The sequence below is a fragment of the Myxine glutinosa genome, chromosome 1 (genome assembly GCF_964187855.1).
Source record: "Myxine glutinosa chromosome 1, kmMyxGlut1.1, whole genome shotgun sequence".
NCBI lineage: Eukaryota > Metazoa > Chordata > Myxini > Myxiniformes > Myxinidae > Myxine > Myxine glutinosa.
Window position 1 is genome coordinate 193006255 of NC_136261.1, and position 27082 is coordinate 193033336.

Below are 27082 nucleotides of genomic sequence, written 5' to 3' on the forward strand. Positions count from 1 at the left end.
CACCCATCCCCGCAAGAAAGTTGTCATGGATACATCAAATTTTCAATGTCATTAAGATTTAAATTGACCATCTTAATCAAGCTCGGTTCAATCGGATTGAGATTGACGATTTTAAAGATGAAAAATTGATGATTTTAGAAGTTTAACCTTGAGTTGGCCTTTGACCTCAAATAGTTGCTTTCCAAATTCAGTGATGCACTCACCATACAATTGGTTTAATTTTCAATTGGTTTAATTTTCAGGTTAATAGGATGAAAGTGGACAACAATGCAGCTTAAAATTGATTTTAGAAGTTTGACCTCGAGTTGACCTTTGACCTCAAAATAGTTGGTTTCCCAATTCAGTGACAATATCAAAATGCTGTTCAACTTGAGTCAATTGGATGAAAAATGACAATTTTAGAAATTAGACCTCAAGATAACCTTTAACCTCCAAATCAATATGCCGCTTTCTTCTTCCTTGTGCGATGAATCAATCTATGGGCCGATCACTTTCACGTCACAGACAGGTCGGTTGTCTGTCTTGAACTGCCCCTCTCATCCTGCACCCTCTGTTCTTTGTGTATCGGCCCTTCCTCCCCCCTGCCTCCCCGGGTTTCTTTCTGCAGGGCGCATGTGGTCCACCACAAGAAACCTGATCCACCCCATTCTGGTGAAACGCCCAAAATCCAGATTCACTGCTCACATCCACTCATTCGTTTCTTTCCCCGACTAACCCCCACCGCACCTGTGGACCCCACTTCCACATTTTCTTCAATGTCATTCTTCACACCAGGTCTCAAGACAGCTGTTCACCACCATTTCAGACCATCCTCCATCCAAAACCATGATCTTTTCCACCCCCGTTATACCCTCAGCTCAGCTGACCTCTTCACAAATCTCCACTTTAATTATTAATTTAATTTAATTCTCTTTCTCTCTGTCGCATCCTGATCCACCCTGTTCCAGCTCCTATACAAGCCTCGACTTTGTACCCCCCAAATAATTTTGTATAGACTATTTTTGACTATAGTATACTGTATACTCAAAACAATTTTTTAAATCTCAACAGTGAAGTTATTAACGTAAATGTATGAAAAATAAAATTACTCAGGTTTTTGTTTTTTTAAATCGTTGCTATATACTGCTTATGTACACCCAATCTCATCAAAATATGTACTGAACTTGATATCTGGAACTTTGCGGTTAATCATTTTTCATCCAAGCAACAAATTAATATTCTCAGAAGCTTTATTGAAAACTTTGCTTTTAAAAGTTGAAATAAAGTTAAGATCAATGTGCATGTGTGGAAATCGTGAGGAAACGAGCATCTCATCTCAATTGTGCTGTGTGTGTACAAGTCAAAGGCGTAACAACGACGACACAAGACAAATCTGCAAATTCAAAACTACAGATTGTTTTGCCCTTGATAGACAAAAAAAGGGCTGTGAACAGGCTCGCAATTCACAAGCAATGGATGGGCAAGCCATAAATTATCGGTGCAGCTCCGGTGAGGAAAGGCAGCTTTGGCGCGGTGCGAGCAAGGGAGAGGTACTCTGGGAGTGATTTTCTACCCGCTGAAGACAACCATCCCCGAAGTAGTTGCTCTGTGTAGCGATCAATGTCCCGGTCTGTCACGTCCCACAGGTTTCCCAGCACACAGGGACTGGAAGGTGGACGGACAGAGACACACACACACATACACAATCAATACGAGCAAAAAAACCCAAAAACTTTAGAACATTTATCTTTTGCAATATTTGGGGGATGTGTGGAGCTTCCACATTTAAATAAAATAATTTTTAATTGGTAATAAAAGACTCAAATTGCCATTTCAGATGAAACCACTCTTGATCAACCCCTGCCATCATTGCACATGGATGTCAAAGACATGTAGGGAGTAAGGAGGAGGAAGGGGAGATGTAATTCACCTCCACACCAACCAATGTGAGATAGAGGTGGGGAGGGGGGAGGTTGTGAGATAGAGGCAGGGGGGGGGGGCATGCATAACCATGGGGGGGGGGGGGCAGCTGGGATAATGGCATATCTGATCACTTGAAAGTAAATAAATAAAAACAAGCATTCTGAGTATTGCGCTGCAATACATGTCCCCTACCGGCAGTCTGTCGTCCGGAAAACTGTTGTGGAAATTACCAAGGGTTATTTACCCACAGGTTCTGAATCGTTCCCAGTCGCGAATTACCTCAGGACGGGCTCACCTGTGATTCGCACTCAGGACTTCGATTTATACACCTTGCAGACAGGTCAGCAGAAGCACGAGAAAATAAGTTGTTGATAAAGAACCTATCGAGTCGCTAAATATCAGTAATTTATTATATTTTCCGGTTCACGATCAATGATCGATGTGTATATATATATACATGTTGCTCGGCTTGGCTCCGCCCCTCCCGGAAGCGCGCGCTGTGTCGCGCTTTTGACGTTTGCGAGACGAGGCTGAGGGCGCGCGGTGCGGCTTGAGGAGAACTCTAGAATAAACAAAGTGCCATAACTTTGTCAAAAATGATCGAGACGTCGTGAAGTTCGAACTTGATCTGTAACTTATCATGAGGAAACCATGTGCCAAGTTTGAAATCATTAGCATTAAGAGTTTAGAAAAAAAAGTCCGGAAAACTGTTCTTTGCGTGACGGACTGACAAACTGACGGCGTGCAAACCTATAGTCCCCTCCGGTGTACACCGGTAGGGGACTCATAACCTCCCTCGATCATGCAAGCCATGCATCATTAACCATGCAAGTATGTACAAGGAAAGTTGCCCATTCACGACATTTTCTTCATTTGTTTACCACATTTTGCTGATTCAGACAATTTTATTTATTATTACCCTCGCCTGAGGAGAGGGTATTGCATTTGAGTCTGGTTGTCTGTTTGTTACTTGCAAAATCGAAGATTTTTCAAGTTTTTTGGTCGGTTGCATTTGTGGTTCTGTCTGTTTGTCTGTCTGTTTGTCACCGGCCTACAATTCTAAACCGATCATCATGAAACTTCACCAAATGGTAGAGTTCGTCATAAGCAAGAAGCCTATTGTTTTTGGGGTCAATAGTCAATTTCAATTTGGGGTCAATTGTCTCCCTCCCACAGATCTCCCGATGTCCTTGCTCTCGAATGTTGTGTTTGTGGGCTTCCACATCTCTCCCCATCTTGTCTACCGCTCCCCTTATGCGTTTTATGTCTGTTTGATTTTTTTTGTGTGATTAATGTTAGCTCTTTCACGAGCCTCGATCTTGTATACAAAAAAAAGGGGGGGGGGGGGGGGGGAAAAGAAGGTCAAAAGGTCAACATAGGCCAAAGGCCACCAACTTTGACAAATTTCGAAAATCCTCAATTTTCATACAATTGACTTGAAATTTGAAGAGCATTTGCATATCTGGTCACTGAATTCAACCACCAAGTATTTTTTGAGGTCCGCATAGGCCAAAAGGTCAATAGGTCGAATTTCTAAAATCATCAATTTTCATCTGATTGACTTGCAATTCTAAGAGGATTTGCATATATGGTCACTGAATTCAACCACCAGCTATTTGAGGTCAACATAGGCCAAAAGGTCAACATAGGCCAAGTTTCAAAAATCCTCAATTTTCATCCGATTGACTTGAAAATTGAACAGCATTTGCACATTGTCACTAAATAGGGAAACTATTTGAGGTCAAAAGGTCAAAGGTCAACCTTCCAAAATCATTTTTCATCTGAAAAATCATCACTTTTCATCCTGTTGACCTGAGCTTTGATCAAGATCGTCTATTTTAATCTTGATGCCTGATGACTCCATCTTGCTCTTTACTTATTGGTTTCCTTCTGATGACGACAATGCAGTATTTGGTCTTCGTTTGATCATGTCTATTAGTCACCTGCACAATATTAAGGGACCACCCCCAGCTCAGTTTCAAAGATGCTTGGAAGAGAGTTGAGGGCTTCTGAAATCTCCGTTGACACTTGGGAAGCCTTTGCTGAGAACCGTGGCAGTTGGAGTCGTGCTGTATCATCAGGTGTGAAACTGGCAGATGACAGGAGAGCTCCGAGAGACTTGGGAGAATCCTCTGTTGTAGGCATCGATATCGCAAAATGCTTTGACAGAGTTTGGCAGAAGCGTCTGACAGCCAAGCTTCCCTCTTTCGGCTTCCTCCTCCACTCTGCACTCCCATATCGACCATATCAGTCTCTACGACGGATCTATCTCCGAAATTGATGGTTCAACATCTCCCTCCTTCCTTATAAACAGCGGTGTCAATCAGGGTTTCATCCTGTCTCCAATACTCTTCCTTCTTTTTATCAACTAGCAACGATACCCACCCTATGGGCAGGGCTTCAATTGGGAGGCCCAAATGAAAAGGCAAAATATCAGGAATTTAAGGCTTTTTTTAATTTTAAACGATTTATATAAACATCCGTTAAATCATATCACACGCAAGTCATCAAAATCTAAACAGTATTTGTGGAATTTCAATAAAAGCCACATCACTGTTCATATCGGTAAATATTATTCCATGGTGTTTGGAAAAACTGGAAAATTGGAAAAATTGGAAATTGGAAAAACATTATAGCCTATTTTACTCCAAGGGCTCCCAGGATTACCCACCCAAAATTTTGTTGCGATCGGTTCAGCCGTTTTTGCGGTACCTGGGAACAGACGAATGGACAGACAGACGGACAGACAGACGGACAGACATTTGGTGAATTATAGTAAGATGTCCTTCTTTCTTCTACAAAATAACCAAATGCTCTCGTATTCTCGTAAGCCTGGTGTTGGCTTAGCGGTTAGGGTGCTGGCTTGGGATCCTAGGATCCTGGGTTCGAATCCCGGTTGATCGCTGAATTAACACCAGGGGGGTTGACTCAGCCTGTCATCCTTCCGAGGTCAGCAAATTGAGTACCAGCTTGCTGGGATGAATGATCCCGGTGTGTACCCCGGTTTAGAATCGGTACACCGTATCCCTGCGCATCGTAAGAGGCGACCAAGGGTTGGCGTCAGGAAGGGCATCCGGCCATAAAAATATTGCCTCAAACAGGGAACCATGATTGTCATGGGGCCCGCAAGGCTAACCCCCGCCTCAGCGGGGAAAATGGCCTTAAAACGATCATTCATTCATTTTCATATTCTCGTATGCTGATGACTCAACATTACATTCCTCCACATTTTGCCATCTGCTCCATCTTCCTTCACTCAATCTACATCTCGTTTCATCGCAGCCAACTCTTTAAATTTAGATTCGGACAAGATTTCCCAGTGGGGCAAATGTAATAAAGTTAAATTCAATGCTTCTAAAACTCAATTTCTTCCCATCTCTCTCGAGAACTCCTCTCAACTCCCCTCAAGTCCATAATCTCCTTTGAAAACTCCACAATTGTACCATGTGATACAATAAACCTACTAGGTTTTACCCCAACATCAAATTTATCATGGAATCCACACATTACGCAAATAGCTAAGTTTGCCTTGAAGAAACTGCTCAGATGTCAAAGATTCTTCTCCTCTCAACAGTTGCTTCAACTATATAATGGATTGATTCGTCCTTGTATGGAGCACAGTTCTCACATCTGGGTAGGTTCTAGCTCCACATACTTACTGGACAGATTTGAACCCAAAATAATCTGACTTATCAACTCTGCCAATCTGACCTCAAAACACAACCCGCTCAAATTACGCCACAAAGTTGGCTCTTGTGTACCTCCACCATTAGCAAGACCACAAAATACTCGACAAGCCACTACATCGCATGATTATTGTGTGGCCATTGGCAACTCAAGGGTGGGCCGTTATGTTTGTTTCTTCCGCTCCACTGCCAAACTCAGACACTTTACCTTCTCATGTCTTTCCAAACACTTATCTTCCCCCATTCAAAAAGCAGATTTTTGACTTCCTCCAAAACTCTTCGACTATTCTCTCTTTCTTCACGTTTCTATCAATGCAGTTCTTATATTTAAGCCTTGCCACAATGTGGACTAAATAGTCCGTGACTGGAGCCTTCAATATAAAAAAGTCACTTCGGTCTCCCTTGCATCATCCAGGGTGATTATATTTGCGTTCCACATATCTTTGGGCATGGGCTTTCCTCTTTTCCTTCCAACACAGACAGAGGAGATCATGGAGAGGCTGCAACAGAACTGGTTTCCCACTTTTGATGATTTCAGGGAATATTCCATCACTTCCCGGGATTTGCCATTGGCGAGACTGTCAAAGGCCTTGCTTAACTCTTCCGATGGGCGTTCCTTGTCCAAATTCTCCATTACAGGGAGACCAAGGATGGAATTTCGGGCTGCATCTGTGCCCAGGTTCTCAGCGGAATAGAGCTCAAGGTTGTGGTTCACCCATCTCCATCTGCATCTGCTTCTGCTTACCGCGATCAGTGATCACCTCTCGTATTTTTGACTTTAGTCGTTTTGATCAACCTTGGACCGGTTGCCCTTTTAATGCCTTCCTACATCCCTCTTGCATTTCCAGAGTCGGCAGATCACTGAATGTTCTCACACAGATTCAGCCAATAATCATTGATGCAAGCAGGCAATCTGCTGCCTTGTTCCTGGCTGCTTTGACGGTGTCACATGTACTCCGCCTTGGAAAAACTTATTGATGAGAGTTCTCCTATTGGCTTCTGCATCTGGCTCCATTTTGCTCCAATGTGCCATGTTTGCTTGCTCCCTTTTAGCATTTGCATCAAGGGCTGAAGTGGAGATTCCATTATGCACGTGATCCCATCTTGCTTGAGCACTGCAGCGATTCCGAAAGCTGCCTGAAAGGGTCTGGTCCAAGGAGTCGAGAAACAGCTGGGTCTTGCCCAGGTCTGCCATCTTACTGATGTTGATCCACGACTGCCCCTTCTTTTTGGAGTGATGCAGTTTATTCGGCTTGATTCTGACCTCGCTGGCCACATGAGAGTGGTCTGTGTCACAATCGACACTTTGGTAACTACGGATGGAGAGGATGGTACTGAGGGTGTTTCACCAAGTGAGGATGATATCCAACTGGTGCCAGTAATAAGACTTTGGATGTCTCCATGATACCTTGTGCTGCGGTTTTGTCTGGGAGAAACTGTTGGTTAAACAGTTCTTTAAAACAGCACAGTTCCAGTAATCTCAATCCATTGTCGTTCATCTTCCCAAACTCCGTGACATCTGAGACACGTTGGACAGGTAGTGAGGTCTGTCCCCACCATAGCAATGAACTCTCCCAGAAAATACAGACCTTCTTGCTTAGGGATTTTACCAATGGCCACGTCCAGAGCTCTATAAAATTGGTCTTTGACATCAGATACCAAATTGAGTGTTGGGACGTAGATGCATATGAAGTTCACTGGGCCAGCGTTGGTTGAAAGGCAAAGGGTCAAGAGAGCCTTTCAGAGCCTTCTTTAAGTGGTTTAATCACTGTCAGTATTGAATTTTTCGCTGCAAAATCTACACCGTGTTCAAGTGTTTCCTCAGCACCTTTCCCTGAGCAAAAGAACGTGTAATGTTGCTCCTTGAGTGATCCGCCATCAGCAACTCGTCTCTTGAAGTGCAGCAATATCAATGTTGAGCTTGCTGAATTCTCTGTCAATTACAGCTGTCTTGCAGGCAACATTTATTTGCAATAGGTCATCAGTATGGCCAGTGCGCATAGTGTGTGCATTACAGCTTGCGATACAAAGAGCTATACAAAGAGTTGGTATATTCCTTTTTCCTTAATAGGATTGTTGTTTTGTCTGGTGCGCATATTTATCAACTCACTTGTCAGGAGATGGTTCCCCAAGCTACAACAACCCATTGAAGCAAGCAGGCCGTGCTGGGCCATGGCGAGACACATTAAATTCGGTATAGCCCAGCAGATATGTGAAAAAATTGTGCTTTTGGTGATACAAGCATGAAATTTTGAACACTGATAGAGCATACTACTAGGAAGATTTTTGGATATAGGGGCATTCAAATCTTTTCCTAGGGACAAAATGGCGGCCATTTTTAAAATGGCCGTTTACTCGTTTACGGATAATAAGATACACAGTACCGATGTCTATAAAACTAGATTTACTTATTGCTCAAGCACACCTATGATGTTTTTTTCACGTAAACAGGTTGTAAGATCATAATTAAATGTCAACAAACTCACATAACATTTATTTGGTCCTTATTCTTTACAAAAATAATTACTTTTTGAGCTATTTTGAGCAAACTCCAGAAACACAATGGAAATGAAGTGAAAATGCCACATTAACGCTGTGGAAGTGACTTTCACTATAAAAGTCTACAAAACAGTCTTCCACATGTTTGTGTATATGTAACAGGTGTGTTATTCCTCCTGTATACTATCGTGTGCACTCCCCTGCACAGTGACACAGAGCTGAGCACTGGAGTGCGGCCTTAACACACTTGCACTGTTTCCTGCAACCCTTCTTGCATCCACATCTAATCAATTGTCGGCATGCCTCAGTTGCCTCTGTGAGGGTTGTCCAATATATCCCCCAGCCGTTATTACTCTGTTTCCAACCCCATTCACTTGGCGATGGGAGCTCAGGTGCGCAAATCATCATCTGGCCCCAACAAAAGCCGGCTTGGTAGGCAGCTCTCTTGATGTGTTGTCTGAGGGCTTCTTGCGTTGGTGGGATAGCCTCTATTGATCTACCAGTCTGGGTGAAGAGATGCTTGCGGGCATCGTTAACATGTTCCTGGCTGCTTGTTCGATCGTAGAGCAGAACAACAAAACGCTCCAGTGGATCCATGTTGTCATTTGCAGTTGAAATGGTTGGTGTGGCAGCCAGTGCGCAGAAAGCTGAGGTGACCTCATCATAGGCTTTCCATGTTTCCCATGCTGTTTTCTTCCCCCTTCCGCCGAAGCAGGACACGGTGTCACACCCAGTGAAGGCGTGGAAGAATGGCAACCCTCGGCACTTGTTTGGTCCCAGTGCCACAGCCATCTCGTGAGCTGCCAAGTGCCTGAAATTCTTCCCTGTGCCAAAAGCAACCCAGAGTTCATCGATGTCAAGATATCCAGTTGCTGCCACTGCAAGGATCAAAACATCTGTGTCCACTGTGCGGATTGACACCTTGGTATAGCCCTGTCTGACTGCATCTTGGACATGGAGTAGTATCCTTGTATCTGCCTCCTCGTGACTACACGGGGAAAGACCAGTAACATCTCGTGGCTGTGTACAAAAAACTTCTTTGTGGTTTGTGGTGACGATTTGCTTGTCAGTCTCAATGTTTGCTATCCTCGTTGCTAGAAAGTCAAACAACTCCACCTTGTTCTCGTCTATGCGAAGGAAGGCCTGCCAGTTTCGAGGGATGGAACTAGATGGCTCAACTCGTCTCCTGGTGCCTTTACCCCTCGTCTTCCTGGTGTCGGCTTTCAAACTGTCTGGGAAATATTCATCCCAGATAATATCAACCCTGCTCTTATTTTGTATCTGAGATGTGATGTATGGCAAGAATACTAGTGATGCATACTCAGAGAAGGTCTTCGCATTACGAGGTGCCAGCATGTTCACGATGGCTGCTCCATCCAGGATCATGACTTCAACAGGGGGGCTTACATCATCATTTTCCCGTGAGGTGATCAGATCTTCTAAGCACAATGATCAATGTTATCCACTGCCCCAGTTGTGAAGAGGTCACTTTTTAGCTCAGGGGGGCAAAATGTACCCTCATTTAGGAAGAAACGGCAGATTCTGTTCCCCAAGTCCGTGGAGATGCTAAGCACCCTGTCATAGGAGATCGAGAGACCCAGGTTGAACATAGTATCAACCAGGTCTCTTTTTCGAGTCTTTGTGTGGATAAGGGTGCCCAGGTACACAGGCAGGGGAGTCTCCCGATTGTGACTGTGCCTCGTGGACGTGGTAGTACTGCTACTCTCTCTGCGGCGTGAGTAACTGTTGAACATAAGGAGTTGTGAGATTGTGAGAGTAGGTGTTGATACCGACGAGTGGCTTGACTGCTCTTGGATGTTAGGACCATTCAAGATCATAGAAACTAGTGATACAAGCGAATTAGGTACCGAATGTTCTTGGCAGTGGGCTTCAAATGAACCACTAAATGTTGAGTTCATTTTCAACATGTCTCTACGAACTATATTTGCGGCTCTAGCAAGACAAACTCCATCACTGTCAGTGTCGTGATCACATGCCTTCTGAAGGGCTGAGCCAACATCCTGGTTGAAAGCAAGCAGAATATCTCGACCGGACATGTGCTCCTCGAGGTCTGGAAAATATGTCATGATTCGATCTTTGAGTTTGGTGGAGTGGACACGCCTGGTCAAGACTGTTCCAAGCTGTTCCAGCCTGGTGGTGTATAGTCTTGCTAGGTCTACCAGCTTGAACACTGGTGTCACAAGAGCATCTGTGCGGGCATCATCGATGTAGGACACTAGCTCTCCAAGTGCTATACCGTGATTGATATCATCTTGTTCATTCAGTGTTGTGCTTGTGGCCCTTGCTTTGTTATAAAGTGACACCAGACACTTCACGTGGTACTGTGCATCTTGTGCTATAAGGTCACCTGCACTCAGTTTAGCAAGAAGTGCCTGATCTCCTAGTTTCAGGGCAGCTGTCCTGACATGTTTATTGAGGTCGAAGGTGGAAGCTTTTCGCAGAGAATTAGTACCCGCTGGTTTGTCACAAAAGAAACACTTTTCAGGCTGTGGCTGTGTGTGGTCTACATGTACTCTGTGATGGGTGTACTTTCTTGAGACACTTGCGGTTTCTTCACTAGACGTTTCTCTTTTTTGTGCCCGATGCAGTTCAGTTTTGTTGTATTTCAGTCTGCATGAATCATGCCACTTAGCCTTGTGGCTCTGGAAGGTTGACTGGATACCTTCACCATCGTCTAGGCGGGACAGTTCTAGAGATTTTGGCAGGCAGCCCATCTGGCTGAAGGTGAAGAGATAATCTGCAAGAGTTTGGTATCCGGACCCTGTGGTTCGCTTGGAATCAGCTGGACAGGCAAGGGCCTCATCGGTGACCTCCTGACATAACACACACTTCTCCCAATCTGTCAGATAAGGCATGTTTGTTCCAGATGTACTAGGGCTTTGGGGGTCTAATAGCTTGAAATTTTTGTTGGCCATTGTCAATTAAGCATTATCCACCACCACCATCCAATCAATATACAAATTGGGAACCAAATCTAGGTAGCTACTACAGTCAATGAGCGAAGGTGCAGTGCAGTCGAGTTATCATCTGAAAAAGAAATACATAAATTATTATCATAAATATAGTAATTCGCTTTCGTAACTTTTCACTAGCCTTGCATTGTTCCTTATAGTCACCTAGTCTATGATAGGAAAGTTCATAAAGCTACATCAAAGTTGTTCATATAAAGGTATTGAACCAAAATTACACCCAGGAGAAATCAGATAGTCATGCAAAGTTAAATAATTAAACCGCTAGACCAGTCCTGTCTATTGCAATGGTAAACCATTTGTTCTGCCCCTTATAGGCCACCATAGATTCCAATTTTGAACCCAGTATGAAGGTATTGCATAGCATGTACATGACAATTTATAATATGCTCATTACATTGTGTTTCAATAGCAGCACAAATGACAAGTCTGAAATAATAGGTAAATATGTCCTTCTTAGCCGCCATTTTGTAAAATGGCCGCCATTTTGGGCCAAGGAGAAATCTGGAATGCCCCTACATCCAAATTTCACTGTAAGGGTATGCCCTAACTGTGTGCCAAGTTTCATGCTTGTATCATCAAAGGCACAATTCTACCACAATTCTTCACATATCTGCCGGACTAGTAACTGCTGTTTCCCTTATGTCGAAGCTGGTGTGTCCTATCCAGAGAGCAAGCTTAAGCAGAGTAATAAGGAGGTTCTGAGTTGCCAAAGCATCAGATTCCCCCTATCGGCATTACTACTATGATCCAGGGGAATTAACTTCTCAAGATATTTGGTACCAGATCAGCTGTAGGAGTTGCTGGAAGGATATCAGAGTTTGGTATCAGACCACCTTAGGTGCTCCACTCCGGATTTGTTTCAAGGGTTTACTCCCCGAGCCGTCATCCTCTCCAAAGATAAGCCATGAGGCCATGGAAGCTGGACAATGAGTACAGCCACTCAGCTTTAAGTTCAGAGTTCTTTCTTCAACCCAAGTCAAAGAGGAAGTTTAAAACCCAAGTCAAAGAGGCAGTTTAAAACCCAAGTCAAAGAGGAAGTTGAAAACCCAAGTCAAAGAGGAAGCTTAAAACCCAAATCAAAGAGGAAGCTTAAAACCCAAGTCAAAGAGGAAGTTTAAAACCCAAGTCAAGGAGGATGTTAAAACCCCAAGTCAAACAAAGTTAAAACCCCCAAGTCAAACAAAGTTAAAAACCCCAAGTCAAACAAAGTTAAAACCCCAAGTCAAACAAAGTTAAAAACCCCAATTCAAACAAAGTTAAAAACCCCAAGTCAAACAAAGTTAAAAACCCCAAGTCAAACAAAGTTAAAAACCCCAAGTCAAACAAAGTTAAAAACCCCAAGTCAAACAAAGTTAAAAACCCCAAGTCAAACAAAGTTAAAAACCCCAAGTCAAACAAAGTTAAAAACCCCAAGTCAAACAAAGTTAAAAACCCCAAGTCAAACAAAGTTAAAAACCCCAAGTCAAACAAAGTTAAAAACCCCAAGTCAAACAAAGTTAAAAACCCCAAGTCAAACAAAGTTAAAAACCCCAAGTCAAACAAAGTTAAAAACCCCAAGTCAAACAAAGTTAAAAACCCCAAGTCAAACAAAGTTAAAAACCCCAAGTCAAACAAAGTTAAAAACCCCAAGTCAAACAAAGTTAAAACCCCCAAGTAAAAAAAAAAAAAAAAACACACACACACACACACACACACACACACACACACACACACACACACACACACACACACACACACACACACACACACACACACACACACACACACACACACACACACACACACACACACACACACACACACACACACACACACACACACACACACACACACACACACACACACACACACACACACACACACACACACACACACAATTATATATATATATATATATATTGTTATGAATTTGGTAGAGCAACATCTAGAGCTAGGTAGATCTGAATATGTAGGTATTCGGCTGTCGTGACAGGGACTCTACATGTAATAAGTTCTTGATGTTTAGGCGTTTGTCGGGGGAAGATGTATGATTGTGGATCTACCTGGAGGTTCGAGTGTTAAATAGTGAGGGATTAAAGGTAACGCCCCTGTGAGTTTCACCTAGTAGTCAAACCTTTGTCCATTATGGCACTGCAAACCACATAAACATTAGTTAGGTCCTTAGCGCAACATTAAATAATTCCTTTCCCTGACAATGACTTCGGAACAAATGGACGGGAAACCAGGCCAAAAAAAAAAGCACCGCCACAATTGGCCGCCACCGTTTACACCTCCAAGGCCTACAAACCTCGCCTGGCACGTGTTATAAGACAAGGACCGCGGGGTCGGGGATGGGAGCGTGGAGCGATGCCGCAGAGGGCGTGACCTGGGCGAGCCGGCGAGTTGGGAGGCTATTATTGGCTGAGGAGTGCGCGAATGTGACGCAAACGGCGAGAGATAGATTCGACGGTCGGACGCCATTTTAGGGAGAGTTCGTTGGAGTTGGCAGTTGGCAGTTGGCACTAGGCACTTGGCTGCCAGCACTCCCGAAGAGAGTCGAGTCGAGTCAAGTGGAGTTCGTTTGCTTTGTGCAGCCCTGCGTTGGACCGTTGGAGCAAAGGAGCTCGTGGTGTGGGTGGGCCATTGAACCGACGAGGCCTGGTGGCGCTTGGAGGCGGACGGAGAGGGCCGCGGGGCCGTGGAACTTGGAGTGAGGCGTGCCGCGGGACGAAAGGAGCCGGGTGTTGGACGGCGGTCACCAAGACGACAAGGACGAGATAAGGCCGTACCCGCGAATACACTTTGCATAAAACTAAAAGACGTGTTATTTTCGTATTCACCTCCCTCGTATCGTGTTTGATATCTGTTGTGTGTGGGATCCCAATTTAGGCTTATTCGAGTTATTAGTATTACCGGCGCGGGCTTTTTCACTGTCTTTACTTATAAAGAATAAATCCTTATATTATTTTCTGTATATATCTGAACGCAGTTTTCCTGGGTGTTTCATTTTAATAGATAGGGCTGCGGAGCTTGCTGTGTCTGCCCTTCCGCGCGTTTAACTTTGTGTTGAGTTTGAATCCGCCATTGAGTTTTCGCCTCGGGAGTGTAAAGTCTCGCAATCGGCCATCCGTAACTGTGGTGTTAATCACGGTTGCGTAACAAGTGGTGTCAGGAGTGTAGGATTCGAACCCGTCGGACAAATTTTTTTTTGTCCGCGGCGAGACATCGACACGGTCGGGCGTACATTGCGCCCGACGTTCGAACGCAAAAATTTTATAGGGGGGCGGAGAAATTTAGTAATCAATTGGGCATACGGAGCGCGATATCGCGTCTTCGTCAAATTTAAATTGTGTTTTTGGAATTGAAATAAATACGCGCGCGGGGAACGACCTTCCGAAAAGCGGATGTCGGAGGTCGACGAAATGGAGGTGCGTAGCGAGGCCTCCGTCAGCGTTGGGAGTGAGCCGGAAATAGGGGAATTTGATGCAGAGGTGAGCCTTGGAACCTCCCTCGTCCCGAGCACCAACTTATGCCCCTCCCCTACCGGGGAGTCGAGAACAAGTGGGACGGCCCCTAGAGACGACCAGGCTTTAATGAAATTTTTAAAGGAATTAATGGATGCTCAGAGTGAGCGAGCCAGTCGGGAATTAAATGATAAAATTGACGGGCTGGAAAATAAAATGGAGTCGCAGGGGAAGGAATGGAGGGAAGGACTGAAGGACATGAGTGACCAAATTAATGGATTGAAAGGGGAAATGAATGCTCAGAACGAGCAATTGGAGAATAGAATTAATGCCCAAACAAAAAACATGGAGGGGCAAATGGATAGATTGAAGGAGGGTTTGAAAGAACAGATCGAAGGGATGGACAGCAAAATTGAGGGATTGGAGGGAAAAGTGAATGAATGAATGAATGAACAAATGAAAGAGAGGAATTAAAAATTGGAAGGAAAAATTGGGGAAATGGCACAACAGCTGGGGAAACGAATTGATGGCATAGAAGGGAGTGTGCAAAACCAAATTACGGGCAGACTGGGGGAATTGGAGGATAAAGTAGAAACTAGGGGGGGGGGGGAGATGGAAAAAGCCATAGGGGTGGCAAGTGAATCGATACGGACAGAATTAATGTCAAAAATAGAGGAGGGCGTGACCCAGGCTGTCCGGAGGGGGGAAGCGTTGGAGGGTCGAATTGATAAAGCAAATGGGGACCTGGAAGGCTATCGGGGCCGGGTGGATGCCAGAATGCTACAGCAGAGTGAGGAATGGGGACTGCTCAACCGACAGGGGGGCAAATTGGCCGAGGAGGTGAGGGGGTTGGAAACCCGCATAAAAGAGCAGGAGCAAGGGTTAATTGAGAAAGGCCTGTGGGGGCCACTAATGGATAATGAAAGGGTGAGTGATTTTATGCAGGAGCGACTGGAGATCTGGGACAATACCATCAAGAAGGAGGTTGGCCGGGTTCAAGAGAGCCTGAAGGAAGAGGTGAGTAGGTCGGTTAAACATCTTCAGGACCAGATTAAGGTGACCCAGGAGACCCTCACCACGAGCCACATTTGGACACCAGAGGCTCCGAAACGGAATACCCAGTTGGGGGGGTGTTTTGGCCCCGGACTGGATTTGGACAGAGAGGAATCGGGGAATAGAGTCTCTGGAAAAACAATCCCCCTCGTACATTTTGACGGATCAGGGAGCCTCGAGGCTTTCCTGACACAATTTGAGTGGGTGTCTCAGCTCAATGGTTGGGGAGAGCGGGAGCGCATGGGGAATCTGGTGGCGACACTGCGGGGGTCAGCCGCCGACGTGTTAAACGTAGTCCCAGAGGGAATATTGACCAGCAAGGACATTTGTGAGGCCTTGAATAACAGGTACGGGACAGGCGCAAGGTGCGACCTGGTCAGGGCACAGCTGCTGCATCGCAGGCAAAAGCCTAATGAGACGTTGCAGGAGCTGGCCCAGGATATATACCAATCTGTGAGGATAGCATACAGGGACCTACCAGCACAGGCGTGGGACAAGCTGGCGATAGAAAAATTTATGGCGGCTCTCCCTGATCCTGAGGTCCGGACGTTGGTGGAGTTACAGGACCCACCCACGGTGCACCGGGCAGCGGAATGCGCGGCGAGACTGACCTTTTTGAGAAGGTCGAACCGCGCATCGGAGAGGGCACCTGTGACGGTACGGCAGGCCGAGGTGCGGGATCAGGAAAAGCCAGAGGATGACATCGGGCGAATGTTAAGGGGAATCAGCCGCCAGCTGACAAATTTGATGGGGGGACAATTTGCAGGGAGCGAGTCACGACAGGGTGGTCCAGGTTGGCCATCGGGACGGCCTGATTTTTATCGGGCTGGGCCGGGAGAAAGGGGGGCTCCGCCTGGCTACCAGAGGGGTCCGTTCTTGGGGACTTGTTTTAGATGTGGGAGAAGAGGGCACAGTCAGAGGAATTGTCGGCAACCATATGGGCCCCCACCTCCTGACAGGCTTCGCAGTCCAGAAAGGAGGGGGCCCCCAGTAGGTCCACAGGTGCCAGACAGAGGACCACCACCTCCGCCTGGGCCAATAGCGGTAGAGTGTGCGGGAAACTAGAGCGAGCCGAGCATACGGGGCCATGCTCGGCTGGCAAGTGTGTGGAGAAGCGCCCTCCTTTGGTGGAAGTAGTGAATTGTGGACAAATTGGCACAGGTAATCTAAGGGTTAGATGCAAAATTGAGGGAGAATTTTGTGAGGGTGTGGTGGATGACACTCTTGAACCTGACCAACCTGCAACTACCTGCACTTGAGGTGAGTGTTTTGAGGAGTACTGTCCCAGGCTTCAGGACTTGCTTTGGAAATTGGGGACATGTAAATTGGAGTTGGGAGGCGGGTGAGAGTGATGACATGGCCGGTGAGGGGATGGAATGGGAGCCACAGTGTCTTGTGGGTGGCGTATGTTTTTGTATTGTGGTTAGGTGTTTTGATGTGGTCGTGAGAGTGGAACCTGGAGAGTGAGTGATGATTATTGGAGATAATGAGGGGCGATACTTGTGCTTTTGGAAATGTGCTTTTGGAAATGTGTGATGGTTTAAATGTGAACTGGGGGATTTCACATGTGGCAGGCCATGGCAAGCCTTGTAACACCTTTTACACCAAGAATTGTACTGAATTGTGCTGAGTTGTGTGGAGAATTGAATGGCAGCGGGGGAGGAAGTGTGTTTTGGGGTCTTGTGGGTGGGGAAGGTGTGTGTGTCCGCAGGTACAGAGCAAGCTCTGAGGAGCGATGCCTGCGGGCCCCCCTCTGCGGCAATTACCCCTGGCAGCCGGTGGTAACTGGAAATTGGAGCTCGTCGGTGGAGGGTCTGGTTGGGCGCCGCGGGGTGAGGAAGTCCCCCGGTGACCCGTGTTGCTGCGCGAAAGCAGGAGGCAAAGGAGCCTGGTGTGTGTGGAGACCCCCACCGGCGAGGTAACAGCGGAAAGGGGCTGTTGGGCTGTCACGGGGCCAAGAGGTAAAAGGGGGGGGGGGGGCAATGAACTTGTAAGTCGGTTGACTTGTTTTTGGGACTGCGGGCACCACAGCCTGATGCGCCCCCACCATCTTTTTGTGCGGTACCTCCCCGCTGCCTAGTTGAGGAATGCACACACACGTGAATGACATCAATGCCATGGTCCTGCAGGGGGTGTATTGAAATCAGTGCTTTGTTGATTTTTGAAATGCCTTGATGACCTATGGAATGAGAATGAGTGGTTAAGGGGTCTGTGTTGCATGAATGTGGGCGAAATCCACCGAGCCGTGTCACTCACCTGTAACATCTGGACAGGGCCCGTGGAAATTTAGGGGGATGCATTGGGGATGGCCCCGCAGGTAAGGTTGTGTCTTGTGGCATCCACCGGGGGACGCGGTCTGTAGACCGGGGTATGTACAAAGGTTAGAGTTTTGAGTTTTGGAAAGATGGTTAAGTTTTGTGGTTAAGTTAGTGTTGTGTGTTGTTTGTTTCCTCCCTCCACAGGAACAACGAAGAAAATGTACATACTTGCATGATGGTTAAGGGGTTCAGCATGTTAAGGAAGTGTAGGTAGGTAGTCCGACTCACTTCCCACAGCCCTTCCTGATTTATTTCATAGGTTAATTAAGTGTGTGACAGTAAGTGTTAAGGCTGGAATGGTAGCGCCTGCGGTGAACCTTGCAGGAGCTACGGTTCCAGGGGGGGGGGGGGGGGGGCTGTGTTATGAATTTGGTAGAGCAACATCTAGAGCTAGGTAGATCTGAATAGGTAGGTATTCGGCTGTCGTGACAGGGACTCTACATGTAATAAGTTCTTGATGTTTAGGCGTTTGTCGGGGGAAGATGTATGATTGTGGATCTACCTGGAGGTTCGAGTGTTAAATAGTGAGGGATTAAAGGTAACGCCCCTGTGAGTTTCACCTAGTAGTCAAACCTTTGTCCATTATGGCACTGCAAACCACATAAACATTAGTTAGGTCCTTAGCGCAACATTAAATAATTCCTTTCCCTGACAATGACTTCGGAACAAATGGACGGGAAACCAGGCCAAAAAAAAAGCACCGCCACAATTGGCCGCCACCGTTTACACCTCCAAGGCCTACAAACCTCGCCTGGCACGTGTTATAAGACAAGGACCGCGGGGTCGGGGATGGGAGCGTGGAGCGATGCCGCAGAGGGCGTGACCTGGGCGAGCCGGCGAGTTGGGAGGCTATTATTGGCTGAGGAGTGCGCGAATGTGACGCAAACGGCGAGAGATAGATTCGACGGTCGGACGCCATTTTAGGGAGAGTTCGTTGGCAGTTGGCACTAGGCACTTGGCTGCCAGCACTCCCGAAGAGAGTCGAGTCGAGTCAAGTGGAGTTCGTTTGCTTTGTGCAGCCCTGCGTTGGACCGTTGGAGCAAAGGAGCTCGTGGTGTGGGTGGGCCGTTGAACCGACGAGGCCTGGTGGCGCTTGGAGGCGGACGGAGAGGGCCACGGGGCCGTGGAACTTGGAGTGAGGCGTGCCGCGGGACGAAAGGAGCCGGGTGTTGGACGGCGGTCACCAAGACGACAAGGACGAGATAAGGCCGTACCCGCGAATACACTTTGCATAAAACTAAAAGACGTGTTATTTTCGTATTCACCTCCCTCGTATGGTGTTTGATATCTGTTGTGTGTGGGATCCCAATTTAGGCTTATTCGAGTTATTAGTATTACCGGCGCGGGCTTTTTCACTGTCTTTACTTATAAAGAATAAATCCTTATATTATTTTCTGTATATATCTGAACGCAGTTTTCCTGGGTGTTTCATTTTAATAGATAGGGCTGCGGAGCTTGCTGTGTCTGCCCTTCCGCGCGTTTAACTTTGTGTTGAGTTTGAATCCGCCATCGAGTTTTCGCCTCGGGAGTGTAAAGCCTCGCAATCGGCCATCCGTAACTGTGGTGTTAATCACGGTTGCGTAACAATATATATCATATATATATATATATATAATATTATCTATCTATAATTCCACTAATCTCTGTCTGTGTGTGTGTGTGTATGCGACCGCTGTTTCTCGACAACTACCGGTCCGATATACTTGAAACTTGCCAGGTATATTGCTGGGGACCCGAGGATGTGCCTTTTCAAGGTTTCATATTAATCGGACAAGTAGTTACCGAGCTATGTCCAAAAAACGATTCAACCAATCAGAGAGCAGCGAGCTATCACGTGTGCCGAACGTGCCGAACAGACTCTGCCTCGGACGGCACATTTGAGAGCGTATTCATTTATTTCACGTTGGCAAACTATGTTGGCGTTAAACTATGTTTTAAAACTAATTAAAACTACTTTGCGATTCATCGTAACTGCGATTCGTAACTGCCGTTCGCTTTGGCTTTGCGAATGGACCAAACCATTTCATGTAAATAGAGGGGGGGGATTGTCACCGTACTCGCAAGCCGTTCGCTTTCGACCAAACCATTTCATGTAAATAGAGGGGGGGGATATAATTTTAGATATAGATATAGTACGGGCATGCCCTAGTATATATAATATTATATATATACAGCCTTGGCATTTAATATGGAATATATATTTTTTCTTGACTTGGGTTTCCTTTCTGAACTCGGTATATAAATCTGGTGAGTTTCTTTTACGCTTCGGTGATTTCTTTGTTAAAAGAACTATGTCACTGATTGTCTGTCGCAGCAAGAAGTCAATAACAGGATTATATCACAGGTGGCGTGACAAAATGTACGGACAGGTACATTTGATGATTGGCTTCACAATCGGGTCTATAAGGGTTGTTGCGTTCTGTATTGGTGGAAAACAACTGCTGCACATCAACAAAAGTTATTGCCGCTTCCTGTGGAGATGGTCCGTCAACTCGACAATGCTGTTTGTCATGGAGTGGTGGCTTTACGAAATTCCAGCATGAAACAGCGTGTTATTGCTCGGCAGTATGGCATCACTCAAGGTCAGGTGTCAAAGATCCTGAAACGAAATGCTCAGAGGGGTGTCCCTACTCCAATATCGAGGCCAGGACGTCCCCGCAGAATCACAAGGAGAGATGATCGCCAGCTGCACCGGTTAGTCTGCAATGGCCGTATCAAGTCAGCTAATCGGCTTAGGGCTGAGTGGCAGCAACTGACAAATGTGCCTGTATCCAGAAGGCTAGTCAACCAACGACTGGTTCAAGCAGGCTATCGTGCCAGGCATCCCCTGAGAAAGCCACGCCTGACCAGACAACACAGCCAGCGCCGATTGCAGTGGGCCAGAGAGCACCGTCAATGGCAGCCAGGACACTGGAATCACATGATCTTCAGTGACGAGTCTTGATTTCTGGTCTATCGTCAAGATGGCCATGTCCGAGTGTGCAGACAAGTGCATGAAGCCTACAACGAAGATTGTATAGTGCCAAGAGTCCAATCTGGAGGTGGTGGGGTGACCGTTTGGGCTGCTTTTCATGCAGGGGGCAAAACTGACCTGGTTGTTCCGAATGGAAACCTGAACCAGTTCAAGTACAGGGCCATTCTGGAAGAAACATTGCTTCCATTTGCTCGTGCAGCCTTTTGAGGAAACTTTGTCTTCCAAGATGACAATGCACGGCCTCATCATGCACGCATGATCCAACACTTTCTTGCTGACCGTGGTGTAGAGCATATGGAGTGGCCTGCCATGTCCCCGGATATGAATCCGATAGAGAACTTGTGGGCAGAATTAACACGTCAAATCGACAACTTGGACCAGCAGCCTGCCTCTGCGTGAATTGCAGCAGGCTATTGTCACTGCATGGCAAGCGATTCCTGTCCAAACCTTGGCAAATCTCATGAACAGCATGCCTCAACGTGTACGTGCTCTCCTGAATGCTCGTGGGGGTTACACGAAGTACTGAACTGTAATTTTACTGTCCGTAATCCCAGTCGTAATTTAACTTTCGTTTTTGCTAAAAAAAAAATTGGCTAATGTGCAAAATAAAGAAATACTTCTGGAAAACGTACAGAAGTTTAACACACTACTGTCCGTGAATTGAGTTCAACATCAGTTTACATCACTTTCAAGGATCAATTTATTTGCTTCGAAATGTCAAATGTGGTTTTTGTTTCTTTTAAAGGTCACATTAACAAAATCTAGAATAATTTCAACATAATTCCAATAGTAGGGTCAAAATATGAAATAAATGGGCTAACCCCCAAAAAATTGCAAGAAAACGTTTTATGGTGTTTTCCTGTAGTATTTGGTCCAGAGAACAACATATCAAAAGTAGGCCGAAATTGGCTCATCAGAAAGGGTCCATATTTGACGTCAAACAAGATGGCCGCCATCGGACCAAAATGTTCAATATATACGCATATCTTTTGAAACAAGCAGTTCTAAACCACTGTAAAAGTAAAGATTAACCATAAAACTTATTACCTTGGACGTCTTGCAGTTGACAAGTGTCCCAATGACGTCATTCATTGCGTCATGACGTCATAATGACGTCATGACGTCATGTGGCTACGTCATGACGTAGCTTTCCATAATTTCAAGTTTTTGTGGCAAATTTTAGATGAAGAAGATTTTAGATGGTATTACTGACATTTTAGCCATTACATTTTATAAAGGGAACCCCAGTCATGCCAAAGAACAAAAGGTAGGTGAGTGCATCAACATAGTTTTTCCTGGTTACGCAGCCAACCCACAAGTGTAGTGCTGCCATCTACAAACATCTCTTCTTCAGAGTATTAAGACAAAAGATTCAAATCGGATTCAGATTTTTCCAAATTTTACCTAATCAGTGTTTTATTGCAATACAGAAAATGACAAAATGTGTCTAAACTAATAAAGATTACACAGGTAAGATAAAACAAACTTTTTAAAGGCATCCTTTTTTCTATCAGACCATCCTACAGTTTAACTTAGTTAACACTGGTGGCCATGCATGCCATGTGCTTTCTTGAGACATGTGTAGGTAGGTACAAGAGGTAGTGGAATGTCAGAGCACCAAAGGGCCATCTGGACAATGTCTTCTCCCGTATCATCTGCCTACAATTATGCCATGGAGGAATTTTGTGAAATGCGATATACAACTAGCGAACAGCACAAAGAAGCAACTTCTGCAAGAATAGTGAGGGATAAAGAGGATCGGACCAAACTTGCCACACTGCTTGGACTCTATAGCCCATTCTCAGATGAGACGACATTGCGCAACATTATAACAGGGATAAACGCTGATGATGATGTGAACGTGCACAACCTTTTCACTGTTGGTATGGAAACTGTTGCCAAAATGGAGAGTCAGTTGGTATTTTTGTTATTCACACAGACGCAACACTAAAGTAAAGACCTTGGCGTCAGCAAGGGTTGTCAAGGTTACTGAAGATAGAACAATTGATCCAGCACTCTTATTTCAGCGGTTCCTGGTTGTGTCACAGTCTGGAGAGCTAAACTTAGATGAGATGATGAAGTACAAACTTTCCCCGTATCCACCCTCCTTGTTCGAAGCCAAACAACAACTACGAAAGCCAGACAAATCCACGCTTCTCGAGGCTATAAGCAAACCATGCTACTTCTAAGGATGATGCTGTCCTTCAGTCTATTCCAAAGACTGAGCACTACGTCTTAGACGGAGGTTCCCTCCTACATCGGCTGAAATGGACTGAAGGAAGCACATACAGTTCAATTGCTGATGCTTACGCATCTTTTACGACAGAATTGTATGGTAAAGCAACCGTTGTCTGACGGATATGGAGGACCCAGCACAAAGGACAACACCCACCAGCGATGGAAGACAACAACGGTGAGAAATACTGTCAATATTACAGAGACAACCAAATTCGTGGGGAAGAAGGATGATTTCCTTTCCAATGAAAGGAACAAAAAGTCACTAATTGATATGATTACGGTGTGCCTGAGACAAAAACACTGCCATGTTGTACAGGCTGAGGGAGATGCCGACGTGGACATAGTGAAAGCAGCCGTCACCAAATGTCCAAAACCAAATCAACCACCCTTATCGGAGAAGATACAGATCTCCGAGTATTACTTCTGTATCATGGGAAAATAGACAGTAAGGAGCTCTACTTTCGGTCAGGCAAAGGAAAACCAAATGTGTACAATATCAAAATTTTGAAGAAGTTACTTGGGGATGAGGTCTGTACTGATTTGTTCTTTGCCCATGCATTCACTGGGTGTGACACTCACTACCTCTAGAATCTTTGGAGTTGGAAAAAAAATCAGTGTTTCAAAAAGTCACGAAGGGTGATTCTGTATTGCGTACCTGTTCAAGGATTTTCTGTGCACCAGACACAGATCACGTTGCTGTAGAAAGTGCTGGGTGTAAAGCAATGGTATCATTGTTTAACGGGACAAAGTCCGACTAGAGCATCATTGCGGTACAGTCATCTCTGCAGAAAACGTGGTGACAGCAAAGACATTCGTAACCCCCAGAGCGATTGCCCCCCACAACCTCAGCTACAAAACATCACTCAAGACGCAGTTACCTTCAAGTCATGGAATGGATGGGCCATAATGTCAGCATGGACCCTGCAAAATGGGACTGGGATATTCAAGGTGACAAACTGACACCAGTAATGATGGACAATAACCCTGCTCCTGACATCCTGCTAAAAATTGTTCACTGCAACTGCTCAGCTGGATGCAACACATTTAGATGTAGTTGTAAGAAGTACGGACTTGAATGCACCGGGGCTTGTGGACCTTGCCAGGATGACAACTGTGAAAATATGAACCATGCTCCCATTTTAGATGAAAATGAGGACTGATTTATAACTTCGTTTTGTAAAGCAGTAATGGTTTCCCAACTGGAATGACATTCTGGGTACCAACTAATTGAGAAAAAGAAGATACATTGACCAAACTCTGTCGTTTGGCATATATGAAACTGCATGTTAATAAAGAGAGTGGCTGAGGCATAAACATCTTGACGTCATCGGTGATTTGATGATGCCATACCATACAGATGTAAAGGACAAAAACTATTTCAAATACTCCTGTGATTCTCATTTTTCATAAATTTGGAATTTTTCATCAGATTACATGTAATTACATCATGACATGACGTCATGACGCAACGAATGACGTCATGGCGTCATTGGGACACTCCTGTCAACTGCAAGACATCTAAGGTAATACGTTTTATGGTTAATTTTTACTTTTTAAAGTGATTTAGAACTGCTCGTTTCAAAAGATATGCGTATATATTGGACATTTTGGTCCGATGGCGGCCATCTTGTTTGACGTCAAATTTGGACCCTTTCTGATAAGCCAATTTCGGCCTACTTTTGATATGTTGTTCTCTGGACCAAATACTACAGGAAAACACCATAAAACGTTTTCTTGCAATTTTTTGGGGGTTAGTCAGCATAATGATCCTACTACAATGAACTTTTGGTTCTAAGTCAACTTGAAAAGTAAGTTCACCCCCACAAAAAAAATATTCCATATTAAATGCCAAGTCTGTATATATATGCTAAATAGTTTCGGCTTCAAACGACAAGGTTTTTCTTTGAACAAACATACCACCCAGCCATCATGTATGAGAGTGCAATGCCAGAAGGCTCAAGGGAGCCCCGAGCTGTAAGCGCTGCACTGCTGCATCCAAAGAGCAGGCAGGGGGCACGGCAGGATAGCCGTGGAAGCTCTTGAACTCCCAGCAAGCGTGCCCCTGCACCATGGCCTGCATAACTGCACCAGAAAAACAATAATCATTGCCTGCTCTTAAAACAAACGGTTTAAAGGACGATGGATGTTGAGCTCCCAGAAGTGTAAACTCTCACATATAAAGATCCTTAGTAGAGAGAGCCAACTGCAGCAGCTGCTGATTGGGCAGTTTACCAATAGCTCCTTCCCAGCCATCCATACTGCAGGAAAACAAAGTATAAAAATGTGAAAATAGAACTTGCGAAAAGCATGCGTGTGTGCGAGGCACACAAACATGGCATGGCATGGCATTGGCTAATCTGATCCACAAAAGCATTTTACACTTTCAGCAAGATGAACATTCAAAACATTCCTTCAAAGGCAGTCTATCAATTCCATCTTTATAGAGGCGCTATATTAATATTCTAATCAAACCCACTTTAAAAAAAGACGAAAATAATAATATCATTAAAAAAAAAAGAAGAAGAAAATTACTCAACCCAATTTGGCCTGCTATTTTGAAATGATCAACAATTTCTCAAATTTATTGTTTGGGGCACACGATCTTTGGGGAGCAGAACTGTCCGATTTTTATTGCATTTTTGCCCTTTTCAGGAGAGCCAAGTGTCAAGTTCATGGTCCCCTCAAAAAAAAAGACTTCCATTTGGCCAAGAGAAAAATGCCATTAACGCTACCTAACCAAACGGCTTTACTTGCAGGTTACTGTGCGTCTTCCACTCCTCTTTTTCTGTTTGTGTCTAACTGTCAATGCATTGCCATTTTAGCTCTCCCTCTCTCCCCATCTTGTCTGCCGCTCTCCTTATTTTTTGTGTTTTGTGTGTCGGTTTGACTTTTTGTGTGATTAATGTTAGCTCTTTCACGAGCCTCGATCTTGTATACAAAACAAAAAAAAAAAAAAAATCTGCATAGATTGTTTTGAGGTTAATGGAGAACTTTCCACCAGACCTCTTTCCCACCTTTCAAACCACTGCCGGAAGGTGCTTTCAGTGCTTGGAAGGTTGGCTTGGGGATTCAGTACATAGTAGGCCTTCTGTGGGTTCACACCAGTATTCAGCACAGTGCCAGGCTGCAGATATGTAAGGAAAGACAGTACATCAAGGTTGAATTGGTTGCACAGAACCAGAGGATGTAATCTACTTTGCAGTCACATTTTAATTTGGGCAACACAAATACAGCACTAGCAAGATATCATTGAGGTGCACACTCACCCCTGGGCTGTCTCACCTCCATTTTAATCTCAGCCCAACTATGAACTGGCAGTCTAGCGTTTCACAGGCAGGGTGAGGCATCAATGTTTTTTTTGTTTTGTTTTTAATCTTGAAGGCTCTAGTCACGGACTATGTGGTCCTCAGAGGCCAGGCCTTAAATAAAAGAGAAGAAAAGTGTATGATGTTTGTTTGCGAGAGAGAGATTGAAGCGAGCCCAGTAACTGTAATTTGAGTGAGACAGAAAGTAAGACCAGCAATCCTGACACAGAGTGTAAGTTGGTTCTGGGCACCACTTTAATGCTCCTAAGTCCAGACGGTTGTACGACCCTGAGCAGTTGCTGTCTACAACCTACAACCGGTCCAAACCAGATGGGTGATTTTTCGGAGACACCATCTCCTTATTGGATGGCTGTTGGTTCCAGAAGTGAGCTCATCCGCCCTTTATAGTCAGGTGGCTTTGTGCTATATTTAAAGATTACCGTTACTGGGCAGATAAAAGCACAATATTTGGTATGAGGCTCCCTTAGGGCCTATTAATGATTAATTATCTAATATAATAGCCGTAGATGATTCTGTCTGTCTGTCTGTCTGTTGGGCGTCTGTCCGGGGTGTGGCTTACTCGGTTTGCAGAGTAGCTCCACCCATTCTGGGAGAGGCTTCGCTTCATATAAACAAATATCCACTATTTTATTAACTCGCATAGCTTTGAG

The 27082-nt window shown here is 45.1% G+C and overlaps 1 protein-coding gene across 3 annotated transcripts in view; it reads right to left on the bottom strand.

Annotated features, from left to right (window-relative positions):
* Nucleotides 1–1215: 1215 nt before the first annotated feature.
* Nucleotides 1216–27082, bottom strand: part of ESPL1 (extra spindle pole bodies like 1, separase) — a 156761-nt gene continuing 130894 nt past the window's right edge. For all 3 annotated transcript variants that reach the window (XM_068124426.2, XM_068124435.2, XM_078781758.1), the window contains 4 exons: nt 26121–26230; nt 25281–25364; nt 25024–25188; nt 1216–1644 (listed from right to left, as the gene is read on the bottom strand). In XM_068124426.2, the coding sequence (XP_067980527.2) occupies nt 1443–1644; nt 25024–25188; nt 25281–25364; nt 26121–26230 (561 nt within the window). In that variant the 3' untranslated portion in view covers nt 1216–1442. The remainder of the gene's footprint in view (nt 1645–25023; nt 25189–25280; nt 25365–26120; nt 26231–27082) is intronic.